General features: G+C 40.2%; 1 protein-coding gene across 5 annotated transcripts; it reads right to left on the minus strand.

Moving 5' to 3' along the window:
- Positions 1 to 4515: 4515 nt before the first annotated feature.
- LOC147884242 (uncharacterized) lies at positions 4516 to 7392 on the minus strand. Of its 5 annotated transcripts, XM_087398998.1 has the most exons (4): positions 7293 to 7386; positions 6390 to 6515; positions 6106 to 6199; positions 4516 to 4635 (listed from the first exon to the last, which is right to left on the minus strand). In XM_087398998.1, exons 1-4 carry the CDS (start codon positions 7340 to 7342, stop codon positions 4603 to 4605), a joined length of 303 nt encoding a protein of 100 aa, XP_087255124.1. In that variant the 5' UTR covers positions 7343 to 7386; the 3' UTR covers positions 4516 to 4602. The 5 variants fall into 5 exon arrangements, 2 of the variants coding, with proteins under 2 accessions (XP_087255124.1, XP_087255123.1); XR_015543689.1 differs by having other exon boundaries at positions 6106 to 7030; positions 7293 to 7392; XR_015543690.1 differs by lacking the exon at positions 4516 to 4635 and adding an exon at positions 6998 to 7030 and having other exon boundaries at positions 5759 to 6515; positions 7293 to 7392.
- Between the last annotated feature and the right edge of the window lie 3402 nt (positions 7393 to 10794).

Below are 10794 nucleotides of genomic sequence, written 5' to 3' on the forward strand. Positions count from 1 at the left end.
CCCTGTGAAGACTGTGGACCTTGAGTCAAAAGATGGCTTCAGTCCTTGCCTATGGCTCAAGGATTGGGCATTACAGGCCTCCCCTTCCAGTGGGCATGCTGGCAAAAGGGTTCTCCATTCTACTGAATTTGATCGGCATAACCGTCCAAACATGTTCGACCTAGTCCTTCTTAATCTAGAGGCTATGAAAGGAGTAGGGGAATGAGGTGGAGCTATGCTGGTGTAGGGGGTTTTGGAGGCCCTCGGGCTAGTGGGTTCTTGCATTTACTCGTTCAAGCTCTTTATCTCATCTCATGAGATAGAGAAATCATTACATTGCAAAGGGGCCCTAACACTGAGTGAGAGTTGGGAATCGAACTCCTTGTTGGAGCTAAACCAAAACTGGGGCAAAAGGTAGTTTTCAAGTAGTTCAAAATGTTGTCCTTGGGCTCTAACTCTTTGGACCAAATTCTCCCAGGCCTTAAGTGCATGTATGAGATCACTGCGAGGGTACACCATGCTTCAAATTTAGTTTTGTATTTTTTGTCAGAGAATCTGTTCCCAGAGCTATCCCTCCGATCGAAGGGTTGGTTTTATCCCAATGGGTCATAGGCATAGTCTTTAGGTGATGGTCAGCAGGACAGCAATTGACACATGCCGGTTGGTTAGGTTGAGGTTGGTATGCCTCTGAGTCAATGGGTTAACATTAAAGCAACAGGCAATGGGATATTCAAGTCAGTAAGATGTGAGTATGGCAACGGTCGTTGGGTTAGCAATAAACCAATGGGCAATGGGATGGTTTACCTCAGAGGGATATTAGGATGGCACCACTCAAAGGGTTAACTGTATGTTGACGGATCGTACGGATGGTGACCTTAAGGCACCAGGTCAATGGCTATCAGGACGGCGGGATAGCAAACACTAACACATCATTAATAAGACAACGGGTTAGGTGACTGACATATGTCAAGTCGCCAAGATAGAGCTAAGCAATGGGTCATGAGGATAGCGAGCTAAGGCAATAGGTCATGGGGATAGGAATTGTCTGGGAACATGCTATTTCACCGACTCCCTTTTTGATGATTCCTAGTGGTTCTCCAAGTTTCTGATCACTCTTTCTTCACTAAATCCCACTTCCAATCCAATCCTAATCTCCACTAACAAGCTCAGGGGATGCACCATTAAGAAATCCTAGGTATCACATACATTCAAGGGGTATTAAAAAAATCCCTCAACTAAAATTTATTCCCCAATAAAACAACCCCTCTAAACCTATAAAAGTTTTTCGTAAAGTGGAGTTAAAATACTCCTCCTTTTGAATGCATGTTTTACATTAAAATTTTGATAGGTGAACCTGAGCTAACAAGGCTTAAGGGCATGTGCAATGGGTTGTTTAAGGGAGGAAGCTAAACAAAATGCAAAAGCATACCTCGTATCTATAGCGGCACCAAAGATGTGTTGTCTAGCGGAGACACATGTGTCATGGGGAGGTCATGGGGATGTTGGAAGTGTGCCAATGGAGCTCCTCACTCCCATGCTACTCCTTGTGAGAAATTGTGTAGTGAAGCCTTCACACTCATGTCACTCGAGTGCCTATTGGATTGTTGCAACTTGCAATAGGGTTTCCATTGAGAAGAAGGGGAGAGAAAGAGAGAGAGGAGGGGGAGGGAAGAAGGGAGGGAGAAGGAGAAGAAGGTGAAGGGGGATCGTGGCAAACACCAAAGACAAACAAGGAGAGCAAGTAAACCTCGATCTCAACACATGAGCAAAAAGAAAGCTTGTATTTCTCAAAGGTTGCATACAACATTGAAGGCCAAAGTGAGCCACTTGGCCTTTTATATAGGTCACCTTTTGAAGGGAGGGCCAACCCCATTCCTTGTACCACTCTCTGTCTCTCTCTTTTGTTACAACCACTTATGTCCATATGGTGCCAAGGCATATGCTGAATATCACAACCTTCCCTCTATCTTTGAATGGCTCTTGTGTTATCCATGTATGGGATCCAAATGGCTCTTGTATTAACCTTGCCAATTTCGGAAATCTCGGTGTCTACCTCGATCCTGAGCCATTTGTGGCTCAAAATTTGCAGGGTTTGGAAGGGCTGAATCCGTCGACGGATTTGGCCCTTCCAAACCCTGCAGACGGATTCGGTCCTTCCAAACCCTGCAGATTTTGAGCCACAAAAATGGCTCAGGATCGAGGTAGACACCGAGATTTCCAAAATTGGCAAGGTTAATACAAGAGCCATCTGGATCCCATACATGGATAACACAAGAGCCATTCAAAGACAAAGGGAAGGTTGTGATATTCAGCATATGCCTTGGCACCATATGGACATAAGTGGTTGTAACAAAAGAGAGAGACAGAGAGTGGTACCTATATATATATATATATATATATATATGTATGTATGTATATATATATATATATATGTATGTATGTATGTATGTATGTATGTATGTATGTATGTATGTATGTATGCATGCATGCATGCATACATGCATGGATGCATGCATGCATGCATGTATGTATGGATGTATGAATGTATGTATGTATGTATGTATGTATGTATGTGGTCTTTACTATCGTTCTTTTAAACTTCTAAATGATTCGTCCAACATGATTAACAATAGGATTATATCTTACAGATGCCAAAAAAGGCTGTTGGATGTCTTAACACCATATTAGGAAATTTGGGAATTTTCACATAGTTTGGGAATTCCCAATATGGTTAAGATTTGGCCACATGGTCAAATCTTAACCCATTACTTGAAAGTAGTCTAATCCATCCTAAACATCATATTAGAGAATACTCCCAAGTCCCACTTTCAAATATGTGTTCACATTTTGGCCACATGGTCGAAACTTCACCCCTTACTTGAAGGTGGGACTAGGGAGATTCCCAAATTATCCAATATAGTGTTTCTTGGATCATTGCTATCCAAATGTAAATCTACTGGATTTTGTTCAAACTTGTGACTAAGAGCAAGAGATTTTTTTGTTGTTCAACAATATTCCTTGTTTCTTCCTACACAAACATGATATCTTAAGGTTACGTACGTGTAGGCACCACAATAGAAAGATATTGACATGGGTGGAGGACACTGCTCCATGCCAAGTATTTTCTAGATACCTACTTTCTAGGGGTATAACTAGAGAGGGTAAACATATAAATCATGTATATTCACAACAACTTTTGTACATATTCTAGTAGGAGACAAAATATAATTCAATATTTGTTACACTTGTTCTTGCTTATAGATTAGAGAGCATAGTTATACATTAGTCTATATGGATGAAAATATATCCATTGCCATAGAAAAGCTCCTTGGTTAGCTATCTTGTTCTTGCTTATAGATTACAGAGTATAGTTATAGATTAGTCTACATGGATAGATATTAATCCATATCCATAGAAAAGCTCCTAAGTTATAAGTTATGGAGCACCTAGAGAGAGATCAAGAGCTAGAGTTTTTGGAGTAAAGGAGCCCATCAATAAGGATCCAGCTGTCATGGTTGGTGCCACAAGTGGTGTAAAGGACAAGAGGGATGAGGACACCATTCTAATAGAGGAGAGTTCCAAAGTGGAGGAGCTGCTTCCCCCCCATGAGGACCTACTTTTGTAGGATTAGCTTATATGGGAGATTGATATCTTCTAGCTGATTAGGGATTGCATGAGAAGGATCCACCATGACATGATGATTAACTAGTAAGTGAGGATCATCTTCTTGGAGGTGAGCCCATTGTTCAAAGGAGTTGCATCCTCTAGATCCTGGTGACTACCCAACTTTTGAGAACCCTTCATGTCAGCAACCTCTCACTTCATTTGCACAAGAGGGGATATTGACATCATGGTTGTACTTTAAATTGGTTATGATTGTACTTTGGTAAACAACTTGGCTCTATATCTCTCTATTACAATACCATGAGGAATTGGCTAGTCCATGGTGTTCCATGCTGGGAAATCTTATTTTTTCAACACACCATGCTCGGGGGGTGCACTATTAAGAAACCCTAGGTATCATGTGGCTTCCAGGGATATTTAAAAAACCCCTCAACTAAAATTTCCCCCCCAATAAAGGCACCCCTCTTTACTTATAGACTAACACATTTTTTCATAAATTTGAATTTAGAACTCCTCCTGTTACTGTAATCTTGTTAAGTTTTTCCCAAAAGTGGGATTAAAATACCCCTCCTTTTGAATGCACGTGGTACACTAAAATTTTTGGAGGCAAAACCCCCTGAGACAACATGCCTTGTCTAGTAGTTGGTAAAAATGACATACTTGATTGAGCTAACTATGTTGTAAGTCTATCTTGATACTACAATTTTCCTACTGAACAAGGCAAAGAGCTACGTCTATATCTTGGTCCGCTATATTTTCACACAACACAGAGTCATGGCCCATTGCAAATTTACAGGAGACAATTCAATCTAAAACTCAAAGAAACATGTCAACAAAGCAAATAGCTCATATTTATGTTCTCATAATTTTATATCTTTGCAACCTTTACAAGTGATATGCAGGCTATAGATTGATGATATACAACTCTCACCTCTATGTCAAGATCTTTTGCATTCTGAATCACACACCATTTCTCTTTCGGATGTCTTACGTTGCTTGTCACCATGGATGATTCAGGAAAGAGAATTGAACCTGCATACGACAAAATGCAAGCAAGAGAACTATTTTACAAGGGGAAGTGAGAGAATGCTCAACTCATGAAAGAGACCAGAATATGCCAATACGTGATATATAAGAAGGGAAACTAGTTTAGGAGAGAGCACATTTGGATCTTTGATTCATGAAAGAGAATTAAATTACATGCCAATGGGTGAAATGCAAGCTGGAAGACTAGTTGAGGAGGGACACAATGTTGGAGTTCTTGATCTACTCAAAGTGATATTGTCAAGTTTAGAATCTTATCAAGATCCAAAAAAGACCATTTCAATTATTATTTACGGTTGTATATTCATAAAGTATTTTTTAGATCACTTATGTGAAATTATGTTGTTTTTTTAAATTTGCTCAACATTACGTTAACCCTCTTGATATTGAGGGAGAGGGATTTTTCATTTTGGCCAAAAGGTCCCAAAATGAGTTCCCTTTTTTCCTAATGCATGCAATCCCTACATAAGAGGGTTCGATATTTGCCTTTCCCTTTCATAAGGCTTGTGTTGGATACTTAGGTAGTGGAGCTTCCATCTAATATTTGTCTTCTCTCCCTAAGAATATGTACAAAAAATATTTCCTCTTATTCTTATGTGTATTAGCATGCATATGTGCGAGTATACAACAGTGACCACTTGCACATGTGTGGACATCTGTGTGTGTTTGTGTGCATGTGCATGTGTATGCTTATATGTGTGCATGTGTGTGTGGTTTCACAAACATACACACGTGTGTGCATGTGCACATGCACACTTACACTGACATTTGCATGCATGTGTATAATCATGGATGTTTTTATCGAAGGTATATTTATATGTTAATATAAAATATTGGCGAGAGTTTATAGAGATTTTTTTTAACAGTTTCACAATATTGATAGCATATAGCACAAATTTGTATAGTTCTTTTGAATTTTGAAGTAAAATATGTAAATCCTGACGACACTTCAAAAATTTTCACATAAAAGTTTCGAATCCTGGCGAATGTTTTAAACAAGCATACAAACTTTTGACACAAATATAAAAGTTTTTCTTCTTAACGAAACTAACATGAAAATATCACAATTGTGCTATATGTGTGCTTGTCTGCTTACGAGAGGATTGGGCCTAAACGCACGTACATTCTTTTGGGTGCATATATAGACAATATATCCATATATAAAGCTAACTCTCCTTGATGAGTGACTCCTCCTCAGGAAAGTATTGACAAAGCCAATTCTCCCAAAACACCATTTTCCTGTTCGGTAAACTAACTCTCCGTTAACGACTACTTCTTTCTCTTTCGAATAATAGCTGATTCTTCTATTCTTATGTTTCCAAACGTCCCTGTTTCCAAACGTCCCTGAGAGGCTGACAGTTCATAGAACTAAATTATTTGCCATTCAAAGATTCACACAATGCGCGAAGACAACCGTAACACTATGAGAGGATAAATCACAGAGCAAAAAGTTCTCACGTCTTTGGCATATTTTCGGTTTCGGAGATGATCCTGCTTACTATAAGCAAACGTTCCTGAGGTACACACAACGTTCCTCGGTGAGCAGTCCTTCCTGACATTGAAAGAACTGATATTCATTATGAGAACAACAAACTTGCTCAGGATATGGAACTGTTGGGTTATGTGACATCAGAAGCGCACGATAATGACCCTTTGAATAGGGGCTTTCACTCTGCGTCCACGGCCGCTCGACTAGCTCGGCCCGCTGACCAAATGAACTGCCTCTTGAAACAAGCTCTTACATCAGACAGGTGCACGGCCTTGACAGAGGTAAACCAGCTGTATATGCAGGCCGCCGTTCTTCTCCAAGGAGCTGCGGAACTGTTTCTACATAGAAGAAAGTTATATGACCCTCCGGACTTTCCTTCCTGCAAGTATTTAAGTTTCAGTTTCCGTAACTACATATAGCCCGGCCACCAGCTGTCGATATATACTGAGTGACTAACTTTTATTTTTATAAATAGGAAAAATAAATGCAAAAAATTAACGCGCACCCCGAAAACTTGTGCTCATCTATGTCAGGATACTATCCTATGTCCCCAGGATTTAAGAAATTGTTACACCCTCACTGAGCATCTTTGTGCAAGGCTTTTAAGTGTCGATCGCAGACTAATACGAATTCATTGGCCATCAGGAGGACGAAAAAAATCAGTCGTTTTGATATAACCAAATTTAACGCGTTAGACGGTGATTTGAAAGAACATCATGCTCATTGGCGGGACTATAAGGACGGTAAGCCTTGATCGGATTTTGACTTCGAAGTTTATATCGACTATCCACCTCTGGTAGCTTTCTGCGCTCAAGAGTTCCATGAAATAGCTGTTGATGATGGCTCACTACAGTACATTACCTCTATCAAGACCCTGCACCTGTCTGCTTAATGCTGCAAAAAGGTAAAAAAGGACTAATGAGTGCGTCAGACGGGCTGTAATTCCTGCAAAAACGTAGTCTCATATAGACTAGAGTCGAGATTTCTGCCCAAGCTTATAATCTAACGTTTACCTGTGCGCCTCAGAAGATACCTAACAAATGGGGTTATGGCCATTGCCCAATCTCTTATATTTCAGTGACGGACTCCTCAAACTAGACATTCTTCTCGGCAATTGGGAGTACTACTTTATATGCGAGAGGATCACTAAGCTCACCGAATCGAGATCGTGGAGTTGCAAAGTCCTCCCAAACCTGAGCGTTTCATTATGGTCCTTGCAACCCTTGCAGGGGTATTAGAGGAAATTTGATGATCGTAGAAGAAATTTGATGATCGTTGCAGATTTATAATCTGAGCAGAACTTTATTGCATGCATCATGGGCAGCACAGACTTTGGAGGCTCGAAGCAACGATGGGGACGCTTTAGCTGCAACACGGACTACATGTGCGCATCGTGTGACCTTAATTTAGCCAGAATAAGTTGATGAACCGCTTCCTTACCGCTCATTTATTCCTTTCATAGATTCCCGAGGCCGAGAGGACGGCACGTAGACTTGACTCTGGCAATTACGTAGGAATGTTGAAGTAGGAAGTTGCAAACGGGCACGATATTCAGCTGGTATGAGACATGAGGGCGAATGGGAAGGATGCTGAAGGGTACGAGGAAGCTCACGCTAAACCCGCCGCTGGAAAGTGAGGGGGGAGAGGGCGATTGAATGCAGAAATATTATTTGGGATGAGATGGAAAGATGGGAAGAGGAGCGAAATGAACTGCGAGGAGAAAATAGGAGGTTGGTGGAGGCGAAGGCACGCAGTTGTCTCGTTGGCCATGCAGTCGATGTTCTCGTTCCTTATTATTATATGTAGGCTCACAAGGTTCTTGGCTTGTTAGCCTTTTTGTTGGGAGGTCTCCTGCTCCCATGCACGTCACTCCACACCTTTTTTCCAAAAAGTAACAAAATCGCATCCCAACCCACCCATCTCCCCCACTTTCCCAAGACTCCTTTTTCTTTCCTAATCTAATCGGATCATCCACGCATCTTTACGAAGGTCGGATCTTTTCGAATTGTGTTTCTTCATCTCTCTATATCGAAAAGGATTTCCTGTAGCTTTTGACTCCAAGTTAATCAATCACATCACACTTTTATTAATATGACCTCTATCAGCCTTCGCACAATCAATCACATTATATAAGTTCAATTACAAGATCAATTTAAGGGAGATGTAATCTAACACATCTTCCTTCACGAATTTACAAACTAAGGAAAGCTACTAAGTTTCATACAAGAAAGTATTTGCAAATCATCTCTCATTTAGGCTTCCCAAAAGTAGGGCCAAGAGTTTCAAGATTCTTAAAACATGTCCTTACTATTTTGGTTGCATTTCAAATGCCAATTTTTCATGCTCCATCACTTTAATACCTTAAGCTAAGCAAACATATTGCATCTCAAACACTTAAATAAGGTGAAAGTTCTCATTGGGTCCCACAAAATAGCAAACTCAAGAATATCTAGCTCTATTGTTGTCTTTTCCTTTGCTTATAACCTTTAGTATTCCTACTCCTTACGGTTGCTAAGGCAATGTCTAAAAAAATTAATTACTATGATGTGACTCTAGACTCTTTATAGTACATAGTCTTATATAAGATTAATGTCTCTTTGGGTCGCCATTATTGTTTTGGCAGCTTGCCTCTAAATATGGGATCAATTATACCTTGATTATACCATTGTACCATATCATTGTGGCCCTTGCTTTGAATGAGGAAGAAAAACTTCCTAATAGCCTTGCTAGAAGAAATGAATTCAATGAAAATAGTGAATCATCCCCTTAGGATTTGATACTATCTATGAATGAGTAATGGGGGAGTCTTTTTGCATATGACTAGTAGGTAAGAACCGTTTTGATCAAATTGTTCCCTTATTCCTTATAGGAATTGTTTTGCTAGCTCAAATAAACAAGCAATATTTCATTTCTCCTTTCCAAGTACCCTTCTAAGTAGTAGTAGCATGGTGCCCCTAAATGGAATTGCTACTAATACAATATTATGTTCAATGAATAAAATTTATGGTGCATACGAGGTGTGCATGAGCATGTTGCATGCATGCATTCATGCATAAGTATGCATGCACACACACACACACACACACACACACACTTTCTATACTTTACGAAAACACACATGCACACACACTCATACACACGCCCATACACACAAACTCCCTTTCTTTGGCAGAATTTGTACCCCTAAATTATTGGTCCTCACGCCCCCCGTCCTCACATATATATAGAATTAACACCCTAGCCCCCTTTATGTTTCTATTTTAATATTCAAACTTTACCCCGCTTATGTAACTTTCACTTTTGCCTTTAGACATTAAGGTTGTTGAAATATTTAGAGAGGCCTGAATGGTTGTTTGGAGAAGCATAAATGAATTATAGTCATAAATGAAAGGGATTTAGCTCACTTTCTTTATCCCCATCCCTTTTTATTCATTAATAATTCTATTCCCCCCTTTCTTTAATGTGTAGTTTTTTTACTTATTTCCCCCCCCCCCCCCCCGCCTTAATACTTTCCCCTTTCCTCCCCACAAGCATTTCTTATTTAGTCTTTTTGTCTTTGATTCTTAAATTTTTATTGGTGTTTTTCATATTTATCAATATACCTTCTAATTCCTACCTTCTCCCCCCCTACTGGTTGTTAGGTTTACTACACCTCCACACCCTAACCTCAACTCTCCAAAACTCCCGAACCCTTACTCAAACAAGCCCACCCATTCCCACTTGAGACCTCCTTCCTTTAGTGCGGCCATTACCACTGCCCTCTTCTTTATGCTAGGCATGATAATGCCACCACAACAATGGCTTACACCATCCCACCACCTTGTTGGACCCTTAGTGCCACAACACCTCTCTCATTACAACAACTCCCTTGCCTTCTTTCTTTGCTTGGCCATATGGTCTTGTAACTGTCTCACTCGCCTTTGTCTTTTTGAGGCCTTCATGTTGCCACCGGTGGCAAGTTGGCTCTTGCCTTGTTTAATGGCTTCGCTTACCTCTCACAAGTCTCGTAGTGGCTTCTTCTTCGCTCTTTGCTCTTGCTTGGCACTAGCACCTTCTCTTTGTCGAAGGAGTATTCCCTGCGCTCATTGCAAATGGGTCTTCTAGCTGTCCTGCAACACTTTTGATGGAATTGGCACAGGCTTTCGCTTTTGTTCCAGCTACCTCTTTAAGGTTGATCATGTTCTCTTTTTTAGACTGTTCATAGAGTGGTCTCGGTTGAACTTGTTTTCTCCTAAGTTGTGCTTAGTTTTTGCCACCCTTTTGTTTGTCCCAACCAATCATGCTTGGGTGGGCTGGTAACGTTTCTTCATTTACATAACGAGCTCTCTATGCTCTCTTGGTCATTCACTACAAGGCACAGGCCCTTTTCTGATGAAAATACTGACGTTTTTTACACTAATTTTTTTCTTTTGGATGGGCGCAAAGGTCATTATTTATGTCACTATAAGCATCGAAAAAGAACGGTCGCTATATAAGCGTCGCTATATAGCAACACTGGTAAACATCGCTATATAGCAACGATTAACAGAAGCTAAAAAAAAACATTAGTGGGGCTAAACAGGGCCATAGCAAGCCTTGTTTTGCCCCACTAATGTTTTTTATTTAGTAATTACAAAAAAAAGTTTTTTATTACAAAATTTCCCTTGTGGAAAGGGTGA

This window comes from Dipteris shenzhenensis, chromosome 27 (assembly GCF_047967505.1).
Source record: "Dipteris shenzhenensis isolate YYH24624 ecotype China chromosome 27, Dip_SZ_1.0, whole genome shotgun sequence".
Classification (NCBI taxonomy): domain Eukaryota; kingdom Viridiplantae; phylum Streptophyta; class Polypodiopsida; order Gleicheniales; family Dipteridaceae; genus Dipteris; species Dipteris shenzhenensis.